Source organism: Doryrhamphus excisus, linkage group LG6 (genome assembly GCF_037039965.1).
Source record: "Doryrhamphus excisus strain RoL-2023G ecotype Guam linkage group LG6, RoL_Dexc_Guam_v1.1, whole genome shotgun sequence".
NCBI lineage: Eukaryota > Metazoa > Chordata > Actinopteri > Syngnathiformes > Syngnathidae > Doryrhamphus > Doryrhamphus excisus.
The window spans coordinates 10,420,700-10,443,396 of NC_136362.1; the positions used below are offsets into that span (position 1 = coordinate 10,420,700).

Genomic DNA, 22,697 nt, shown 5'->3' on the forward strand with positions numbered 1-22,697 from the left:
TTTCAACTTGCTTCTAACGCACTTTTCTGGTGAAAAAAACAGGGGAAACCTCACACACACTCAACAGGGGCCCCAGGAGCATCCAAAAACGGCATAAAATGCCAGGTTTTAAATTTGGTGATTTTTGACAAAAAACGTAAGGGGTTAGTATGTCGTTTTTTTCAGTTTTTTCTACTTGCTTCTAACGCACTTTTCTGGTGAAAAAAACAGGGGAAACCTCACACACACTCAACAGGGGCCCCAGGAGCATCCAAAAACGGCATAAAATGCCAGGTTTTAAATTTGGTGATTTTTGACAAAAAACGTAAAAAATGTCGTTTTTTTCAGTTTTTTCAACTTGCTTCTAACGCACTTTTCTGGTGAAAAAAACAGGGGAAACCTCACACACACTCAACAGGGGCCCCAGGAGCATCCAAAAACGCCATAAAATGCCCGGTTTTAAATTTGGTGATTTTTGACAAAAAACGTAAAGTATGTCGTTTTTTTCAGTTTTTTCAACTTGCTTCTAACGCACTTTTCTGGTGAAAAAAACAGGGGAAACCTCACACACACTCAACAGGGGCCCCAGGAGCATCCAAAAACGGCATAAAATGCCAGGTTTTAAATTTGGTGATTTTTGACAAAAAACGTAAGGGGTTAGTATGTCGTTTTTTTCAGTTTTTTCAACTTGCTTCTAACGCACTTTTCTGGTGAAAAAAACAGGGGAAACCTCACACACACTCAACAGGGGCCCAGGAGCATCCAAAAATGGCATAAAATGCCAGGTTTTAAATTTGGTGATTTTTGACAAAAATCATAAAGTATGTCGTTTTTTTCAGTTTTTTCGACTTGCTTCTAACGCACTTTTCTGGTGAAAAAAACAGGGGAAACCTCACACACACTCAACAGGGGCCCCAGGAGCATCCAAAAACGCCATAAAATGCCCGGTTTTAAATTTGGTGATTTTTGACAAAAAACGTAAAGTATGTCGTTTTTTTCAGTTTTTTCAACTTGCTTCTAACGCACTTTTCTGGTGAAAAAAACAGGGGAAACCTCACACACACTCAACAGGGGCCCCAGGAGCATCCAAAAACGGCATAAAATGCCAGGTTTTAAATTTGGTGATTTTTGACAAAAAACGTAAGGGGTTAGTATGTCGTTTTTTTCAGTTTTTTCTACTTGCTTCTAACGCACTTTTCTGGTGAAAAAAACAGGGGAAACCTCACACACACTCAACAGGGGCCCCAGGAGCATCCAAAAACGGCATAAAATGCCAGGTTTTAAATTTGGTGATTTTTGACAAAAAACGTAAAAAATGTCGTTTTTTTCAGTTTTTTCAACTTGCTTCTAACGCACTTTTCTGGTGAAAAAAACTGGAGAAACCTCACACACACTCAACAAGGGCCCCAGGAGCATCCAAAAACGGCATAAAATGCCAGGTTTGAAATTTGGTGATTTTTGACAAAAAACGTAAAGTATGTCGTTTTTTTCAGTTTTTTCAACTTGCTTCTAACGCACTTTTCTGGTGAAAAAAACAGGGGAAACCTCACACACACTCAACAGGGGCCCCAGGAGCATCCAAAAACGGCATAAAATGCCAGGTTTTAAATTTGGTGATTTTTGACAAAAAACGTAAGGGGTTAGTATGTCGTTTTTTTCAGTTTTTTCTACTTGCTTCTAACGCACTTTTCTGGTGAAAAAAACAGGGGAAACCTCACACACACTCAACAGGGGCCCCAGGAGCATCCAAAAACGGCATAAAATGCCAGGTTTTAAATTTGGTGATTTTTGACAAAAAACGTAAAAAATGTCGTTTTTTTCAGTTTTTTCAACTTGCTTCTAACGCACTTTTCTGGTGGAAAAAAACAGGGGAAACCTCACACAAACTCAACAGGGGCCCAGGAGCATCCAAAAATGGCATAAAATGCCAGGTTTTAAATTTGGTGATTTTTGACAAAAAACGTAAAAAAATTTCATTTTTTTCCGTTTTTTCAACTTGCTTCTAACGCACTTTCTGGTGGAAAAAAAACAGGGGAAATCTCACACACACTCAACAGGGGCCCCAGGAGCATCCAAAAATGGCATAAAATGCCAGGTTTTAAATTTGGTGATTTTTGACAAAAAACGTAAAGTATGTCGTTTTTTTCAGTTTTTTCAACTTGCTTCTAACGCACTTTTCTGGTGAAAAAAACAGGGGAAACCTCACACACACTCAACAGGGGCCCCAGGAGCATCCAAAAACGGCATAAAATGCCAGGTTTTAAATTTGGTGATTTTTGACAAAAAACGTAAGGGGTTAGTATGTCGTTTTTTTCAGTTTTTTCTACTTGCTTCTAACGCACTTTTCTGGTGAAAAAAACAGGGGAAACCTCACACACACTCAACAGGGGCCCCAGGAGCATCCAAAAACGGCATAAAATGCCAGGTTTTAAATTTGGTGATTTTTGACAAAAAACGTAAAAAATGTCGTTTTTTTCAGTTTTTTCAACTTGCTTCTAACGCACTTTTCTGGTGAAAAAAACTGGAGAAACCTCACACACACTCAACAAGGGCCCCAGGAGCATCCAAAAACGGCATAAAATGCCAGGTTTGAAATTTGGTGATTTTTGACAAAAAACGTAAAGTATGTCGTTTTTTTCAGTTTTTTCAACTTGCTTCTAACGCACTTTTCTGGTGAAAAAAACAGGGGAAACCTCACACACACTCAACAGGGGCCCCAGGAGCATCCAAAAACGGCATAAAATGCCAGGTTTTAAATTTGGTGATTTTTGACAAAAAACGTAAGGGGTTAGTATGTCGTTTTTTTCAGTTTTTTCTACTTGCTTCTAACGCACTTTTCTGGTGAAAAAAACAGGGGAAACCTCACACACACTCAACAGGGGCCCCAGGAGCATCCAAAAACGGCATAAAATGCCAGGTTTTAAATTTGGTGATTTTTGACAAAAAACGTAAAAAATGTCGTTTTTTTCAGTTTTTTCAACTTGCTTCTAACGCACTTTTCTGGTGGAAAAAAACAGGGGAAACCTCACACAAACTCAACAGGGGCCCAGGAGCATCCAAAAATGGCATAAAATGCCAGGTTTTAAATTTGGTGATTTTTGACAAAAAACGTAAGGGGTTAGTATGTCGTTTTTATCAGTTTTTTTCAACTTGCTTCTAACGCACTTTTCTGGTGAAAAAAACAGGGGAAACCTCACACACACTCAACAGGGGCCCCAGGAGCATCCAAAAACGGCATAAAATGCCAGGTTTTAAATTTGGTGATTTTTGACAAAAAACGTAAAAAAATTTCATTTTTTTCCGTTTTTTCATCTTGCTTCTAACGCACTTTTCTGGTGGAAAAAAAACAGGGGAAATCTCACACACACTCAACAGGGGCCCCAGGAGCATCCAAAAATGGCATAAAATGCCAGGTTTTAAATTTGGTGATTTTTGACAAAAATCGTAAAGTATGTCGTTTTTTTTCAGTTTTTTCAACTTGCTTCTAACGCACTTTTCTGGTGAAAAAAACAGGGGAAACCTCACACACACTCAACAGGGGCCCCAGGAGCATCCAAAAACGGCATAAAATGCCAGGTTTTAAATTTGGTGATTTTTGACAAAAAACGTAAGGGGTATGTATGTATGTATGAATGTATGTATGTATGTGTATATGTGTTATTGTATGTATGTATGTATGTATATATGTGTTATTGTATGTATGTATGTATGTATGTATGTATGGTATTGGATGTATGTATGTATGTGTTATTGAATGATTAGAAATGACTTATGAGGTGACCTTTGCACGACTTCACCTGTGCAGCCAGATTGCAGATTCCGACAACACCTCGGCCACGCCCACGTCTTCTCTCAGGAACTGAGAGGCTATCTGGTCAAAGCGCCAGTACAGAACGCGGCACAGGAGTGGCTCCAGCGCACTCACCTGCAGGTCAATAGAGTTCATGTCTGTGAGTTACATATCTAACCAATGGCCTCAGAAGGGCTGGGCCCTTTTATCATAACTTTATCCTGTAAATAAACCACAGGCTTTATTTGACAGAATCAAACGTCAGCGGTCACCAGCGTGTTGATGACTCTTTGTTTGAAGTCCATTTTATCCGTGAATCCGGTGAAGAAGCGAGGCACATACGAGGGCGGGGACGGGCACCCTGCAGACTGCATATCCAGGAAACACGGAATTGCCCTCAGCAGGTTAACAGTGGGAATACCTAAAAGCGACATTACAGCCAGACAATTGAAGGAGACAAAAAACAGCAATAACAACCCATCCTGTTGCCATGTACCTAATTTCCGAGCTATCAGGGAGCCGATCGGCACCATGGGGTCCGTCAGCACGGCGTCAAAGCCCTGTGGCGTGAGGAGGTTATGAAACATTAACCATTCACCAACCACCATGCATTTGATGTTCAGCGTAAAAAAAGTAAAGCACAATGCAGTTACGTTGCAGGGAATGGTCGGAATCACCAATCGTTGACAGGCCCATAACCCCCCCCCTTTTTTTTATTTCCATAATATTCAAAATTCCAAGATAATTTTCCAAAAATGACAACCATTTAGTTTTTTCCTCATAATCGCATGACTTTAAAAATAAAACATTTATTATTTTTAATATTTCAACTGGATGTGACTAAAATTAATTTAGTCTTTCTCATAGTATTACGACAATATTCTCAAAGAAGTGGCAACTTTTTGGTCATTACAATACAGATTTTTTTTCTTAATATTTTGACTCATAAAATGATTTTTTTTTTCCATTTCTGCTGTTTTTTCCCCCCAACTATTTTCTTGAAATTCTGACATGATTCAAAAAATATTTTGACTTTATTCTCGTAACATCCGAACTGTATCTGCAACCTAATTTTCATAAAATGATGACTTTATTCATATTTTGGTTGTTTTTCACAATATTAATTTTTTTTATATTAAAAAAAAACTTTTTAAAAAATATAACAACTTCATGCAACTGAAATGATATGATATTTCCTCATAATATTATTATGTTATAAAATTGCAAAAAAATTTCTCATTACAAATACAACTTTATTCTCTTAAAACTACAGCTGTTTTTTCTTCTTCTGTGGTTGTTTTTGTTTTATTTTACTACGAAAATGCCATGATTTAATATCATTTGAAAATATTACAACAATATTGTAAAATTATGACATTTTTCTCGTAATATTATGACTTCATTCTTATAAAGTTACTGCTCATTTTAGTATTTTTGCTTTTTTTTATTTGTATTATATTTTTAGAATAAAATAAACAACAACAACCGTGGGCCACAAATGGCCCCCAGGCCACACTTTGGTGACCCCTTTGCTAGCTTGATGTTCTCCTCTGATTTTGAATCAACATTTTCAATAAAAGTGACTGACTACTGTGTGCTGTTGTTTATCATTTTCACTTGGTGCTTTCAAGGTCCGGCAAAGAAAGTGCGAAATCTCAATGCTTGATGATAAAACATTATCAGTACAATATAAAGACATAAACATGTCAAAATGGCGGCTTGTTTTTAACCATGATAAATGTACGCTGCGCATTTGACATTTTGTAACATGAGTACTATCACAAACTTATAAAAAATTAAAAATGTGTTTTCACCTGCTTCTCCAGATGTGAGATGAAACTGTCATTGAACAAAAGGCTCTCTGCGGTCACGTGGATCATTTCCGCAACTCGTGAGATCTGTGAGATTTTCTTCCGGATTCTCTCCACGAAAGGCTGCGTGGATTTGAGCAGCATGTCTTTGTTGGTGGACAACAGAGAGTCAATATACGCCTGGTCGTACGGTACTGGAAAGGTCAGCGTGTCATAGTGCTCCCCTGGACCCATCCGCATGCTGATCTCCGGGATCACAACAGTGACCCGGTGTCCCCGACGACCCATTTCCTGAGCGATGGCCTTAATGCCGATCCAATGGCTCCCGTCCATCGGGAGCACCAGAAGTTTTCCCGAGTAGGAAGTAGCGGTGTGACTAGCAGGGATTATCCCATCCGCGGCGGCTGCCAAGTTGAGCAGCAGGAGCACGCACGCCAGTACTTTCCACATTCTTGTGTTTTCTTCCTCTGAGAGGCACATGGAAGTCCGTCCTGGTAAAAACAACAGCATTGTAAACACGCATGCGTTGTTCCCTGAAGGGTTGTGATTGGTCAGCTTTGAATCCACCTTAGAGATAAGCAAATAAACCAGTGCTGAGTTTCATTATGGATTGCTTTACATTGAAAAAGTACCCAACTACTGTATAATTCATTTTAAATGTATATAAAAAAAACACTTTACTTTACTTTAATGTAATTCATAAAAAAATAAACTCCTATTGCATGCAGTACACATTTTTTTTATTTAATATAATACATTCTAAAAATAAATAAATACATTAATTTGGGAATTTATTAGAACAAAAATAAAAACATGTAAAAAATGTTATTCTTTAATTTAATTAATAAAAAATAAACTCCCATTGCATGCAGTACAATTAGTTTTTAAATTGAATATAATGTTTTCAAAAAATAAATAAATACATGAATAAAAAAAATATTATTTAATTATTATTATTTAACTTATTTAATAAAATTAATTAATTAAAAATAAACTCCTATTGCATGCAATACAAATAAATGACATTATTATTGTTTTTAATTTAAATAAAATTAAATCAAGAAATGTGTAATAATAATAATAACAATAATATCTTTTAAATAATGTAAGAAATTGTAAATGTAAAAAAAATATTATTTAATTTATTAATTAAAAACTACTTTTACTGCAGACAATATAAATACATTGAATTATCAAAATTTTTCAAATGTTATACAATATAATATAATCTAAAGATAATGAATTAAATAAATTAAGCAATTTATTCAAATAATAATATATGTAAAGGCATTAAATGTAATACAAATTGTTATTTAATTTATAATTAAAAATATACTTTTGTTGCATTCAGTGCAAATAAATTACATTATTATTTTTATTAATAAAACTTATTCTATAAAAAGCTGTAAAAATTTTATAGAAAGAAATACAAATTAAATTATAAAATTACTTACATTTGATATAATTTATTCAAAAATAGCTAAGTAAATTCAATAAGGAAAACTATTCAAAAACATTGTAAAAATAATAAAAACAAATAAGTGTCTTTTTTGACACATAAAGCATCAAGCTTATTTGTGAGCAATAAACACACAACAGGACAAGACAATGTAACAATGTGAACAAAACAATAAACAAAATTAAACTAGTTGTGCAAAAAATATAAAAATAAACAAAAGCACTACCAAAACTACTACTGGCTCTTGCTCAATTATTGTAATATTTTTTAAGACTTCCCATATAACAATGTAACCATAAAATATAAAGAAAATAATATCAACAACGTAACAACACAACAACAAAATAGACACAGACGCGAACTAAAAGAAAGCGTGTAAAGAATCAATTCCTCCGATACGCAAGGGGGCGGTATTCCCACCCGAAGTCGGTCATGGCGGGGAAAGACGAAGAGGAAACTACGACTCAAAGTGTGAAGATGCGGTGAAAAAAAAACATTCCTATGAGAAACAAGTTGTTGTTTTCATTTAGTTAGCTTGCCATGATGTCAGAAATATCTGATACTAATCTGAATCTTTACTACGAATCGGATTATCGACTCTTCGAGCCGTGAGCCCGCCGACATCGCGTATGTTTGAAAGCTCGTCTCGTTCAAAAAAAAAAAGCTTTATTTGTGATCAACTGCGATTACAGCATCTTCTATTTTTAGCTAGTCTTGAGACATAAACGTCGCGTATGATATTTTAAATGTTATCTCAGGAGAAATTATAATATTTGAACTTTCTGGTTACAGCTCATTTGTCTTATTGATTGAAGTGGGAAGAGCATCATGAAGTCAAGAAACTCTTCCAAGCTGAAAAAGACGTCAAAAAAGAAACTGGACAAAAGTTCCAGGCCGGATGAAGATGTCATACAACGCCGCCTCACGAGTAAGAGACGGCGGAAGCTGGATTCTGATGACTCGGAGGTCATGAAGGACAGCTCGGTTGATGCTATGAAACGTAAACATGGCGAAGATGAGCCTTGGGAGGGTTGCAGTATGCAGCTGGTTGATAGAGGACTGGATTCGGATGAACAGTGCAGCTCCAGTGAACTATTTGCCCCCGCACGCCTGAAGGTCACCAAGAAGCCAACGGGCCTTTGTGCCGCCTGTCTGAAACTCTACCAGAGGGCCAAGAAGCTGAAAACGCCCATTATAGATAAACTGTTGGACAACGGTATGTATTTTTCCGCGTCATTCGCATACACATCCAACATCCCATTATAGAGGTCAAAATTTACATTATTATGCATGTGTGAACCGGTAGCGCCCCAAAATAAAAGTAGTGCCAACTATATTATCTGTGGCGGTCTAAATTTACCTGCGGCGGTCACTTAAAAGTCTCCCACTATATTTGAATGACACTTTGTAGATCTCAAAATATTTTTACGTATTAGATTTTGGTCCAAAAAGCCTGGGACATATGGTAAAAATATAATTTAACAAGAAAAAATGGCCAGAAAAAAAGTTGTAATCTCATAAGAAAAAGTAAGAATAAATTTGAAATATGAAAGAAAAAAGTTTGCGGAAAAAGTGCTAATGCTAGGAGAAAAAAAAGTCCGAAAAATTATGGGAATAAAATAATAATTATGAGAAGAAAATTAGCGTAATCACAAATAATAATAGTTGAAAAGTCATTCTACAAGTCCAAGTAAACTTAAAATAATGTCATTTTTGTATCAGAGTTATAGTAATAAAGACAAAAAAGTCCTAATATTAGAAGACACAAAATGAAGTTATACTATTCTGGGAATAACGTCAAAATATTACAGGATGAAAGTTTACAAAAGATTATTGAAATGATACTGATATGCTTTTTCATTGATATCACCAAGCTGAGATGCTGTTTTTTTTCTTAATTTTTTTTTTAGAGATCTCAAAAGAATTTTACGTATTAGATTTTGGTCAAAAAAAGCCTAGGACATATGGTAAAAAATATAATTTAACAAGAAAACTAAAGAAAAACAGTAAAAATGACCAGAAAAAATGTTGTAATCTCATGAGAAAAAGTAAGAATAAATTAGAAATATGAAAGAAAAAAGTTGTGTAATGAGAAACAAAATTAGCTTGCAGAAAAAGTGCTAATGTTAGTAGAAAAAAGTCCAAAAAGTTATGGGAATAAAATAATAATTATGAAAAGAACATTTGCATAACCACAAATAATAATAGTATAAAAAGGGGGGAAAAATCTGTCATTTTACAAGTCCAAGTAAATTTAAAAATAATGTAATTTTTGTATCAGAGTTATAGTAATAAAGACAAAAAAGTCCTAATATTAGAAGACACAAAATGAAGTTATACTATTCTGGGAATAAAGTCAAAATATTACAGGATGAAAGTTTACAAAAGATTATTGAAATTATACTGATATGCTTTTTCATTGACATCACCAAGCTGAGATGCCGTTTTTTTTCTTACATTTTTTTTATAGATCTCAAAATAATTTTACGTATTAGATTTTGGAAAAAAAAAAGCGTAGGACACTTGGTAAAAATATTATTTAACAAGAAAACTAAAGAAAAACAGCAAAAATAATGAGAAAAAAATTTGTAATCTTATGAGAAAAAGTAAGAATAAATTAGAAATATGAAAGAAAAAAGTTGTGTAATGAGAAACAAAATTAGCTTGCAGAAAAAGTGCTAATGTTAGTAGAAAAAAGTCCAAAAATTTATGGGCATAAAATAATAATTATGAAAAGAAAATTTGCATAACCACAAATAATAATAGTATAAAAAGGGGGGAAAAATCTGTCATTTTACAAGTCCAAGTAAATTTAAAAATAATGTCATTTTTGTATCAGAGTTATAGTAATAAAGACAAAAACGTCTAAAACTAAACTAAAGAAAAACAGCAAAAATGACCAGAAAAAAAGTTGTAATCTCATGAGAAAAAAAAATTATTTATATATATATATATATATATATATATAAACTTCTTAGCATATTACAATACATCAAAGCAGCCCTTGCATCCTTTCTATCCGATCACTTTTCCCCCGCTTTATCTCATCTGAATCCATTTTTCCAGTTAAAAATAAGCACAAAAGTCTATTGTCATGGTGGCGTTTTAGCCTTATTTTAGCCTACTAACGTGCGTGGATGTTGATTTTTGATTTCAGATCCCACCTCCTTGACATGCGATCAGTGGGTCCTGCTCAAAGAGTGGCGCCCCAGCAGGATGCCTGTGTCAAGGAGGTCAGTAGTAAGCGGCGAGTTCCCACGGGAGCGCCAAGGTCACAAAACAAAACTGAGCCGAAATGAAATGAACACATTGACTTTGTTTTATCAGGACGCTTTCTCCCAGCCTGCTGAAGATCCAGAGACACGTGAAGGGGAAGAAAAAAGCCAAGCGGAAAACGCAGGATGAAGCTAAAAGCGTTTGCTCGAGGCCACACGTTTTCCTTCAGAGGTAACTCAGCTTTCCCTTTAAACATCCACGTCCAGTCGTAACACAAGGGTGTCCAAAGTGTAATCCAGGGGCCATTTGTGGCCCATTGAAGTTTTTTTACTGGTCCGCAGCACATTCTAAAAATATAATTTATCAAGAAAACAACAGCAATAATGGAGAAAGTCTGTCGTAATTTGTCATTTTGCGAGAACATTATGAGGAAAAATTCTGTCATTTTAGTAACATAAGGTTGAAATATTACAGATTTAGAAAAAAAATCCTAATATTATGAGAAACAAAACAAAAGTTTGTTTTGTTTGGGGATAAAGTATACTGTATATATAAAGTACAATATTATGAGAAGAACATGTATAGTTTATTTCAGAAGAAAGTAGAAATATTTGGAAAATGTAAAACTAAATAATGTTGTCATTTTTTTGGACAATTAGGTTGGGGAAAACGTCATAATATGGAACTAAAATCATATGACTACTATTTATCATATTATTTAAGATGAAAGTTGAAATATACAAAAAAAATAAAAATAAACAAAAATAAAAAAACTGCAAAAATAACGCTGTAATTTTACAAGAATAAAGTCAAAATATTAAAATTTAAAAAATAATCTTAACAAAAAACTAAATAATGTTGTCATTTTTTTGGACAATTAGGTTGGGGAAAACGCCATAAGATGGAACTAAAATCATATGACTACTATTTATTATATTTATTATTTAAGATGAAAGTTGAAATATAAAAAAAATAAAAATAAACCAAAAAAACAGCAAAAATAACACTGTAAATTTACAAGAATAAAGTCAAAATAGTAAAATTAAAAAAATAATCTTAACAAAAAACTGAATAATGTCATTTTTTTGGACAATTAGGTTGGGGAAAACGTCATGATATGGAACTAAAATCATATGACTACTATTTATTATATTTATTATTTAAGATGAAAGTTGAAATATAAAAAAAATAAAATAAACAAAAATAAAAAAACAGCAAAAATAACACTGTAAATTTACAAGAATAAAGTCAAAATATTAAAATTAAAAAAATAATCTTAACAAAAAACTAAATAATGTTGTCATTTTTTTGGACAATTAGGTTGGGGAAAACGTCATGATATGGAACTAAAATCATATGACTACTATTTATTATATTTATTATTTAAGATGAAAGTTGAAATATTAAAAAAAATAAAAATAAACAAAAAAAACAGCAAAAATAACACTGTAATTTTACAAGAATAAAGTCAAAATATTAAAATAAAAAAATAATCTTAACAAAAAACTAAATAATGTTGTCATTTTTTTTGGACAATTAGGTTGGGGAAAACGTCATATGGAACTAAAATCATATGACTACTATTTATTATATTTATTATTTAAGATGAAAGTTGAAATATTAAAAAAATAAACAAAAATAAAAAAACAGCAAAAATAACGCTGTAAATTTACAAGAATAAAGTCAAAATATTAAAATGTAAAAAATAATCTTAACAAAAAACTAAATAATGTTGTCATTTTTTTTGGACAATTAGGTTGGGGAAAACGTCATAATATGGAACTAAAATCATAGGACTACTATTTATTATATTTATTATTTAAGATGAAAGTTGAAGTATACAAAAAATAAAAAAAATCGGCAAAAATAGTGCTGTAATTTTACAAGAATAAAGTCAAAATATTAAAATAAAAAAATAATCTTAACAAAAAACTAAATAATGTTGTGATTTTTTTGGACAATTAGGTTGGAGAAAACGTCATAATATGGAACTAAAATCATATGACTATTTATTATATTTATTATTTAAGATGAAAGTTGAAATTTAAAAAAAATAAACAAAAATAAAAAAACAGCAAAAATAACACTGTAAATTTACAAGAATAAAGTCAAAATATTAAAATAAAAAAATAATCTTAACAAAAAACTAAATAATGTTGTCATTTTTTTGGACAATTAGGTTGGGGAAAACGTCATAATATGGAACTAAAATCATATGACGACTATTTATTATATTTATTATTTAAGATGAAAGTTGAAATATTAAAAAAATAAAAATAAACAAAAATTTGAAAAAACAGCAAAAATAACGCTGTAATTTTACAAGAATAAAGTAAAAATATTTAAATAAAAAAATAATCTTAACAAGAAAAAGCGAGAACGTCGTAACATGAGGAAAAATAATGTCATTTTAGCCGCATCAAGTTGAATTTCGTTTCGTCATTTTCTACCGCTTATCCTCACATGGGTCGTGGGAGGGAGGGGGGGGTTGCTGGAGCCCCCCCAAAAAACAGCAGAAGGGGCAAGGGTGTAATATTACAAGAATAATGTCAAAACATTAAGAGATTCTAATGAGGGAAAACATTTAACCAGAATAAATGTGTAATATTATAATGTCACTTTAGTAGCATAGAGTTTAAATATAAAATACAAAAGTTGTACTATTAAAATGATGTCAATAAAAGTTATCATTTATATCCTTAAGTGGACTGATTAGTGTCAAATTTGTGTCAGGAACCTCAGGCGGCCTCACAGAGAGCCAGTGACAAAGAAGAGCAAGATAAACCGGAGAAAGAGGCCGAGAGATGATTCTCAGGGCCCGGGCGTCTCAAAGCAGACCGGTTTCCACGGCAACAGCCCACCCGAGGAAAGCAGCGGGAACAGCAGCTTGGACAGTTTTCACAGCGGAGAGCACGAGCGCGAAGACCTCTCCGACGTGACCGCGAAAAAGACTCACTCTTCGGCGGGAAGGAGAACTTCCACGCTAAGCACTGTGCCGCCCGAGCAGAAAACACCGAGGAAAACTAAGGGATTCCGAGACTTGCTGGCCCAGTTACGTGGCAACAGCAGCATGGTTGTCAAGGAAATGAATTAAACTCGCTCGCAACTTCTGCTACCGTTAGTTTTTTTCCGTAGGAATGATGCTCCGTTTTGTAGGTAGATGTTATTAACATTCCGTTTCCTTGCATGGTATTTATTTTTTAATGATACAAGCGTAGAATTTAAAGCTCCCGTTTCGATAACTAAACATATCTAAACATGATTTTTGGTTTTACCATATTTCACTTCATGTTTGCATTAAATGTCTGTTATTGACATAAATTGCCTTTGGGGAAGTTAATGAGGGTCATTTTAAAACATTTTGCTTTCAATAAAATTGAAATTAAAACCCACAAGTACTGTCTTTTCTTGGCAAAAATAAATAAAATCTTTTCTATTTTGTCCATGCAGGTATAGAATAACATTCAAGAACGGTAGACTTGCCCAGCAATTACCATTTTTGGACGCTTGAGGGCAGCAGCAAGTGAACTGCAATGTTGAATTCCAGCCATATATTTTCAGGTATGGGCACATGGGCACATATAGACAAACAACCATTCACACTCACATTCATACCTATGGACAATTTGGAGTCGCTAATTAACCTAGCATGTTTTTGGAATATCTGAGGAAACTGAAGTACCTCGAAAAAACCCAAGCATGCACAGGGAGAACATGTAAACTACACACAGAATCGAACCCAGGTCTTCCGGATCTCCTGACTGTGCGGCCAAGATGCTAACCGCTTGTGCAATGTTGAATTAACAAAACTAATTCTGTATTTGATCCAGAATAACTGTATGTCTTTAAAAAGTAAACAAAAGTAATTACAGTAACTGGGAATTTTGAGTAAATAAATATAATTAGGGGCTGCACGGCGGTCGAGTGGTTAGCGCGGACCTCACATGGTTCAATTCCACCCTCGGCCATCTCTGTCTGGAGTTTGCATGTTCTCCCCGTGCATGCGTGGGTTTTCTCCGGGTACTCCGGTTTCCTCCCACATTCCAAAAACATGCTAGGTTAATTAGCGACTCCAAATTGTCCATAGGTATGAATGTGAGTGTGAATGGTTGTTTGTCTATATGTGCCCTGTGATTGGCTGGCCACCAGTCCAGGGTGTACCCCGCCTCTCGCCCGAAGACAGCTGGGATAGGCTCCAGCACCTCCCGCGACCCCCGTGAGGAAAAAGCGGTAGAAAATGAATGAATGAAAATATAATTAGTAAATAATATATATCATAATGAAGAGTAAATAATCCCGCCCAACATTACTTTGTATCCCAGTTTAGGGATCTAAAGAAGCTAGATAAGGGATGGATGAATAGAAGGAATTAGTAGATGCTTGGCCTTTTCCAGATTCCAACGTTTTGAAGTAAATGTGTTTCTTTTTTGGGTCTTTTGCTGCTATTTGTTGAAAGGAAGAAAAACAAATAGGTCCATCCTGGCCTTGTCAAAAAGTCAGTGGCAGTTGTCCGTCAACATGGCTTCACTCGGTAATGTTGTTCCTGAGATGTGTGAGTTGATAGCAGTGAACCTGGAGGAAAGGAGGGCAAGTGGAGATAAGGGTCTACAGACTGGCACTCTTTAGAAAGTGTAACACTTTGGGGGATTCGGGATTTGCTGTTTGTTTATGGGATTAGTGTAGGATGGACATCGCAGCCAAGACAGGAAGAATGTCTGCTGAGCTGCTCCGCCGTGCACAAAACACTTTGAAAAGAAGCGTATCGGTCAGATTTGCTATGAAACAACAAGTCATATACTGAACACTGCACTGTGTGGCTAAAGAGGGGACAGACACTGAGAAGATAAAAACACCAACAAAAAATGCTACAAAAGAAGCCACCACTATACATTATTACCAGTGTAATTTGAGAGGGGACAGAGAGAGAGAGAAAACACACCAAAAGAAGCCACTACATTAACAGTACAAGGTTTAAGAGGGTTAAAAATTGCAAAGAAAAAGACAACAATAGAATCCTGTTTTAAGAGGGGACATACGAGGAAAAAATAGCAAAGAAAAAGACTACAATATAATCCTGTTTTAAGAGGGGACATACTAGGAAAAAATAGCAAAGAAAAAGACTACAATATAATCCTGTTTTAAGAGGGGACATACTAGGAAAAAATAGCAAAGAATAAGACTACAATAGAAGCCACAACTACATTAACAGTACAAGGTTTAAGAGGGGACATACTTGAGAAAAAACAGCAAAGAATAAGACTACAATAGAAGCCACAACTACATTAACAGTACAAAGTTTAGGAGGGGACATACTTGGAAAAACTAGCAAATAATAAGAATAAAATATAATCCTGTTTTAAGAGGAGACATATCTGGAAAAAATAGGATGGAAAAAAATCTACAATAGAAGCCACCACTACATTAACAGTACAAGGTTTAAGAGGGGACATACTCGGAAAAAATAGCAAAGAATAAGACTAAAATAGAATCCTGTTAAGAGGGGACATATGTGGGAAAAATAGCCAAGAATAAGACTACAATAGAAGCCACTACGACATGAACAGTACAACGTTTAAGAGGGGACATATTAGGAAAAAACAGCAAAGAATAAGACTACAATAGAATCCTGTTTTAAGAGTGGACCTACTTGGAAAAAAATAGCAAAGAATAAGACTAGAATAGAAGCCACAACTACATTAACAGTGCAAGGTTTAAGAGGCGACATATTAGGAAAAAACAGCAAAGAATAAGACTACAATAGAATCTGTTTTAAGAGGGGACATACTTGGAAAAACTAGCAAAGAATAAGACTACAATAGAAGCCACTACGACATGAACAGTACAAGGTTTAAGAGGGGACATATTAGGAAAAAACAGCAAAGAATAAGACTACAATAGAATCCTGTTTTAAGAGGGGACATACTTGGAAAAAAATAGCAAAGAATAATACTATAATAGAAGCCACTACGACATTAACAGTACAAGGTTTAAGAGGGGACATATCTGGAAAAAATAGCAAAGAATAGGACTACAATGGAATACTGTTTTAAAAGGGGACATACTTGGAAAAAATAGCAAAGAAAAAGACTACAATAGAATACTGTTTTAAGAGGGAACATACTTGGAAAAAGCAGCAAAGAATAAGACTACAATAGAATTCTGTTTTAAGTGGGGACATACTTGGAAAAAATAGCAAAGAATAAGACTACAATAAAAGCCACGACTACATTAACAGTACAAGTTTTAAAAGGGGACATATCAGGAAAAAATAGCAAAGAATAGGACTACAATAGAATCCTGTTTTAAGAGGGGACATGTTCAGCGGTGGCACTCTCATGCATGCTCGCTGTACACGCACACACATCATCATCTGGGCATGCTCGGCTGAGAGCATGCACCCCACCCACCCATACCCCCTCTTTCCTATTGCCAATAGACCTTGATGATCACAAAGCTGGGGTCTCCGGACCAAAACAATTCAGGCGGCGTGCACACACAAGGACAGCATCCTGCGATAGAAGCACCTGACACCTCGAAAACAGGAAAGACCTTTTAGCAGGAACACAGATGGGTCCGAGTGTTTGGGGGAGGAGCACCAAGAGAGCTATATAACACTTTGACGTGGGTCCCAACAGCTTCACACTGCAGAGAAAGGGGAGCTCTTCATCATGTCCTATTATGAGGTAAGCCGAGTTAGCGAGGAACCGTAAAGTTTGTTTTGGTTTTCATGAATCATCATCTTTGTCTCCAGCATATCCTGTTTGACTATGAATTCAATGACACGGGTTCTGGGTCTGGGTCTGGTGACATTGGCGTGGATTTGGAGGAGCCTTGCGAGGTGGAGCACGTGATGACCGCAGATCTTCAGCAGGTCTTTCTACCGGTGGTCTACGCTCTCATCTTCTTACTAGGCATCACCGGGAACGGCCTGGTGGTTTTTGTTCTGGGCTGCCAGCGCAGGTGAGTCACCTTGAGGATTTCTTCTTTTGAGAAGGTCCACCATTCATGGTTGGTTTTGTTTTAAAGGTCCAAATGTAGCCTCACTGACCGGTACCGACTCCACCTCTCTGCGGCTGATCTTCTCTTTGTTCTGGCACTTCCGTTCTGGGCCGTGGATGCGGCTTTGGCGGACTGGCGTTTCGGCGCGGTCACTTGCGTCGGCGTGCATGTGATCTATACGGTCAACCTGTACGGTAGCGTGCTCATACTCGCCTTTATAAGTCTGGACCGCTACCTCGCTGTGGTTCGAGCCACCGACACCAACACGGGAGGACTGAGGCAGCTTCTGGCGCACAGACTGGTCTATGTGGGTCGGTGTCTTTCTAGTCTTTTAGACTCAAATGAAGTTCTTTCCATTACATTAGGGTCTAATTTCTTATTTGGTGACCCCTTCCTGTAGGTGCCTGGTTGCCCGCTGCTTTGCTAGCGGTACCGGACTTGATCTTCGCTCGGACTCAAGAAGGAGGCGAGGGGAGCACCCTGTGCCAGAGATTTTACCCGGCAGAAAATGCTCCTCTCTGGGTGGCCGTTTTTCACCTGCAGCTGGTCCTAGTGGGTCTGGTCATACCGGGTCTTGTACTTCTGGTGTGCTACTGCGTCATCGTCACGAGGCTGACCCGGGGTCCACTCGGGGGCCAGAGACAGAAGCGACGAGCGGTGAGGACCACCATCGCGTTGGTGCTTTGCTTTTTTTTATGCTGGCTGCCATACGGAGCGGGCATCTCCGTGGACGCCATGCTGCGCTTGGAGGTCCTGCCCCGGAGTTGCAGCCTGGAGGCGGTCCTGAGCGTGTGGCTGGCGGTAGCCGAACCGATGGCGTTTGCTCACTGTTGCCTGAACCCTCTGCTCTACGCTTTTCTGGGGGCAGGGTTTAAGAATTCAGCCCGTCGAGCCCTGACTTTGAGTCGAGTTTCCAGTTTGAAGGTTTTACCGAGAAGACGCAACGGCGCCTCCACAACCACAGAGTCCGAGTCGTCAAGTTTACATTCTAGCTAGTGTTTGCTTCTTCTTTGTATGAGTGTGTGTGTGTGTGTGTGTGTGTGTGTGTGTGTGTGTGTTTAGAAATGATTCAGGGGAAGTCTGCTGGCAGTCTTCCCTCGTTTTTTTTCTCTTGTAAATAGTCTTTAGATTTGGATTCAGTGCTGCCGTGCTTTCGCTGTGCTGTAAAGCTTTATAATAAAATAGACAAGAAAATTTGAAAATGTGTCATTTCTTTTATCGTATTCATACGGTGGTTTACGGTTGGGATGGGGGTGTGGGGGGGTTATTTTTGACATTTGCAGCATTTTTTGCAGGTTCATGCAATTGCTAAGATAATGTAAACATCATTCAACTTGCACTTATTTTCCTTTTTTATTACTCTTATGTTTACATTGTTTATTTGTATTGTCTTTGTGTATTTTATTTATTTATTATTAATAAATTTATTATTTATTATTTATTATTTATTATTTATTATTTATTATTTATTATTTATTATTTATTATTTATTATTTATTATTTATTATTTATTATTTATTATTTATTATTTATTATTTATTATTTATTATTTATTATTTATTATTTATTTTATATATTATTATTATTATATATTATTATTTCTATTACATATTATTTTTATTATTTATATTCATCATTAATCCTTATGAATTCTTATGAATATTTTTTAATTTTTTAACTATGTTTCTGGTGCTGTGAGTTTTTGAAATTATACATGATTTTACATTCTGTTTTTTTTATGGGCTGCACGGTGGACAAGTGGCAAGCATGTTGGCCACATCGGGAAGACCTGGGTTTGAATCTTGGTGCGTGTTGTGCGTGGGTCTTTTCCGGGTACTCTGTTTTCTCCCACATTACAAAAAAATTTTTTTTTTAATTAATAAAATTAATAAAATGAATTATTTTATATTCTTTAGTTTTATTATAAATGAAAAAACAGGAAGTGGCAAAATTTTAAGTGTCAACATGCAAAATAAATGATCGGTAACACGTACTAACACAAGGGTCAGAATTCAAAAAGCTCTTATTCTTCCTACTTCTTTTTGGACATTCATTAATTCATTTTCTACCGCTTATCCTCACGAGGGTCGCCGGGGGGTGCTGGAGCCTATCCCAGCTGTCTTCGTTGCGAGAGGCGGGGTACACCCTGGACTGGTGGCCAGCCAATCACAGGGCACATATAGACAAACAACCATTCACACTCACATTCATACCTATGGACAATTTGGAGTCGCTAATTAACCTAGCATGTTTTTGGAATGTGGGAGGAAACCGGAGTACCCGGAACATGCAAACTCCACACGGAGATAGCCGAGGGTGGGATTGAACTCGGGTCTCCTAGCTGTGAGGCCTGCTCGGTACCCACTAAGCATATTCAAGACACATAACCCATACCATAATAACAATAAGATGATCAATTAGTATATCTGACTGTCAATGAAAAATGAATGAAGTCATATTTTCATGCATCCAATCACAGGCGTGTCATGGGAAAGAGATGATGTACTCACGTGTTCTTTTAGGGAAAACAAGTATTTTCCAATCTCAGCACCTTTGTGTCCATTCATGATCACCCACCTGGCTCCAAACATCTGCGCCGATCCCATTCACGGACATGGTGAAATTCCTCTGAAAAACAAAACTGCGTTTCAGGACTTGACTATGAACACAGAATGAATCACACGTATTGCGTGTGAGTGAATAGACGGCGTGCGTGGACGTGCACGTTAGATCGATGATAATCAGTTTGTGACGCCAGAGAACTGGGAACACGGAGGGGTCAGGAGGTCCACAAGGAGGACTCCAAACCAGTTCTTATAATGCGTTTACATGAAAAGCTTTGTCAAAATGTCAAAACAATACAGTAATAAATATTAAAACATTTAATAGCACCAATCAGCAGTAACGATTGAGATTCTTCAAACAGATTTTTCCCACTTCACACAGGTCCCGAAATGGAGTGTGACCCCCCCACTCCCCCCACCCCACAAAGCTTAGGTTAGAACCCGGCGAGTGCACAACTTATTGTTATTTTATTACAGTGGTTAATATCTTAATTACACAAGGGGAAAAAACTATAAAGGCAAAATATTAAGAGAGCAAAATATTCATTCTAATAATATTTGACTTTTTTTATCTTAATATTATAACCTTTTCCCATCCCAATTTCCAACGTTAGTCTTTGCTTTGGACTTTTTTCCTTTTACATTTTTCAACATTATGCAATTTTTTCACTGAATAATAAGTCAAAAAAATTGCATTTTCACTTAATATTAAGTGAAAAAAATTGCATAATGTTGAAAAACTTTTTCCACCAAGGGTCGCCTACTGAAAAATCAAATGATGCGGGGGCCACTTTAACATTTTTTCAGGTGTTTCTTATAGTTAAATGAAATATAGCGTTATGCAATTTTTTTTTGAAAAAAAAAAGTTTTTCAACATTATGCAATTTTTTTTTTAATTGCATAATGTTGAAAAACTTTTTCCACCAAGGGTCGCCTACTAGAAAATCAAATGATGCAGGGGCCACTTTAACATTTTTTTCAGGTGTTTCTTATAGTTAAAAGAAATATAGCGTTATGCATTTTTTTCACTTAATATTAAGTGAAAGTGCAATTTTTTCACTTACTATTAAGTGAAAAAATTGCATAATGTTGAAAAATGTAAAAGGAAGAAAGTCCAAAACAAAGAATAATGTTTCAATTGGGATGGGGAAAGGTTATAATATCAATATTAAAAAAAGTCAAATATTATTAGAATAAATTTTCAATAAAAAGGTACAAGAAATACCTGTAAAAAAACAGTAAAAAAGTGTAATTAAAGTAAAAAAAAGGTCATACAAAAATACGCCAATGCACGCTATATGTCCTTTAACTATAAGAAACACTTTAAAAAATGTTAAAGTGGCCCCCGCATCATTTGGTTTTTCAGTAGACGACCCTTGGTGGAAAAAGTTTTTCAACATTATGCAATTTTTTCCACTTAATATTAAGTGAAAGTGCAATTTTTTCACTTACTATTAAGTGAATTTTCGCCTACTGAAAAATCAAATGATGCGGGGGCCACTTTAACATTTTTTCAGGTGTTTATAATACAATATAGCGTTATGCAATTTTTTTTCACTTACTATTAAGTGAAAGTGCAATTTTTTCACTTACTATTAGGTGAAAAAATTGCATAACGTTGAAAAATGTACAAGGAAGAAAAGTCCAAAACAAAGAATAACGTTGCAATTGGGATGGGGAAAAATTATAATATCAAGATTAAAAAAAGTCAAATATTATTAGAATAAATATTTCAATAAAAATGTACAAGAAATACCTGTAAAAAAACAGTAAAAAAGTGTAATTAAAGGATAAAAAGGTCATACTAAAAATCCTTCAACCACAAGAAAAATGTTAAAGTGGCCCCCGCATCATTTGATTTTTCAGTAGGCAACCCTTGGTGGAAAAAGTTTGGATCCCCCTACTAATTCCAAGTCACTTTTATTGCAAATGTTGATCAGAAATTAGGGTTAGAGGTTAGGATGAGGCAGACATTTTTCTTAAAACTTTTTTAACATTCGCTGATGGTCTCAAAGAGGAACCCCTGCAAAAAGTTGGGCTCTACTGTACTTCTATTTCCATTATAACTAACCCTAAATGACAATTAATCACGATTAAATCATGATTAAATCATTTGAAAACTAACAGCCATAGTTGTCATTTCTCATCTGATATTCTACTTAGTGCTCGTGGGAATACTTTAGGCAAACACACACACACACACATTTAAAGTGCTTCCCACATCACCACTTCCACTCGGAGGTGACCGAAACAGAAGCTGGAAGTTTACTGTGCTCCGTTTCCTGGAGCAAAGACAAGGATGAGGATGGAGGTGAGCGAAACAGACGCTGAAGCAGATGAAGACGGCACGAAAAAAAAAAAAAAAACACACACACACAAAATCCTTTACCGCTTGTTTGTAAATGTCAATCTCTCTTTGTGGCTGAATACCGCGTTAAAAAATTAAAAATAATAATCTTTACCTGTCTTTCTCCATCCAGTGAACACTCACACACCAACACGCCATTCCCTTCTATTCATAGGGCATTCAAAACAGGAAGGACTTCCTGCAGCTCATTTTAGGAAAAACAAGCAGCTAAAACAATCAAAGAGCCGAGCGGTGCTGCACTCCACAACGCAGAGAGCTTCAATAAGGTCAATGCGACGGCAAAGGGGACTATTTTTTATAATTATAATTTTTTACTTTACTAGATGAAAGTAGAAACATTACAATCAAGTCCTAATATTAATATAACAATTTTTTTTAATTTAAATGACATTTTTTTCAGCATAAAGTGTCATTTTCAGAATAATTTCCTTGATAATTTTCTGTCTCTTAATAATATTGTACTTAAACAATGCAAAAAAATGTAATTTATGGAAAATCAGATGCAGACAAA

The 22,697-nt window shown here is 35.5% G+C and overlaps 3 protein-coding genes across 5 annotated transcripts in view; 2 read left to right on the top strand and 1 right to left on the bottom strand.

Annotated features, from left to right (window-relative positions):
* LOC131125549 (UDP-glucuronosyltransferase 1A1-like) overlaps window positions 1–22,697 on the bottom strand; it is a 62,556-nt gene that overhangs the window by 26,527 nt on the left and 13,332 nt on the right. The window contains exons 3-7 of the mRNA XM_078791389.1: window positions 19,765–19,882; window positions 5,584–6,071; window positions 4,266–4,329; window positions 4,042–4,190; window positions 3,777–3,904 (exon numbers count right to left, since the gene is read on the bottom strand). Of these exons, the coding sequence (XP_078647515.1) occupies window positions 3,777–3,904; window positions 4,042–4,190; window positions 4,266–4,329; window positions 5,584–6,060 (818 nt within the window). The 5' untranslated portion in view covers window positions 6,061–6,071; window positions 19,765–19,882. The remainder of the gene's footprint in view (window positions 1–3,776; window positions 3,905–4,041; window positions 4,191–4,265; window positions 4,330–5,583; window positions 6,072–19,764; window positions 19,883–22,697) is intronic.
* Window positions 7,378–13,641, top strand: LOC131125552 (uncharacterized). 2 transcript variants are annotated; one of them, XM_058067200.2, is made up of 5 exons: window positions 7,382–7,666; window positions 7,832–8,255; window positions 10,197–10,272; window positions 10,367–10,486; window positions 12,989–13,641. In XM_058067200.2, exons 2-5 carry the CDS (start codon window positions 7,868–7,870, stop codon window positions 13,347–13,349), a joined length of 945 nt encoding a protein of 314 aa, XP_057923183.2. In that variant the 5' UTR covers window positions 7,382–7,666; window positions 7,832–7,867; the 3' UTR covers window positions 13,350–13,641. The 2 variants fall into 2 exon arrangements, with proteins under 2 accessions (XP_078647514.1, XP_057923183.2); XM_078791388.1 differs by having other exon boundaries at window positions 7,378–8,255.
* LOC131125551 (C-X-C chemokine receptor type 4-like) lies at window positions 16,910–18,295 on the top strand. 2 transcript variants are annotated; one of them, XM_058067199.2, is made up of 4 exons: window positions 16,910–16,938; window positions 17,007–17,215; window positions 17,282–17,565; window positions 17,655–18,295. In XM_058067199.2, the coding sequence occupies exons 1-4, from the start codon at window positions 16,924–16,926 to the stop codon at window positions 18,248–18,250; spliced, it is 1,104 nt and encodes a 367-aa protein (XP_057923182.1). In that variant the 5' UTR covers window positions 16,910–16,923; the 3' UTR covers window positions 18,251–18,295. The 2 variants fall into 2 exon arrangements, with proteins under 2 accessions (XP_057923182.1, XP_057923181.2); XM_058067198.2 differs by having other exon boundaries at window positions 16,923–17,215.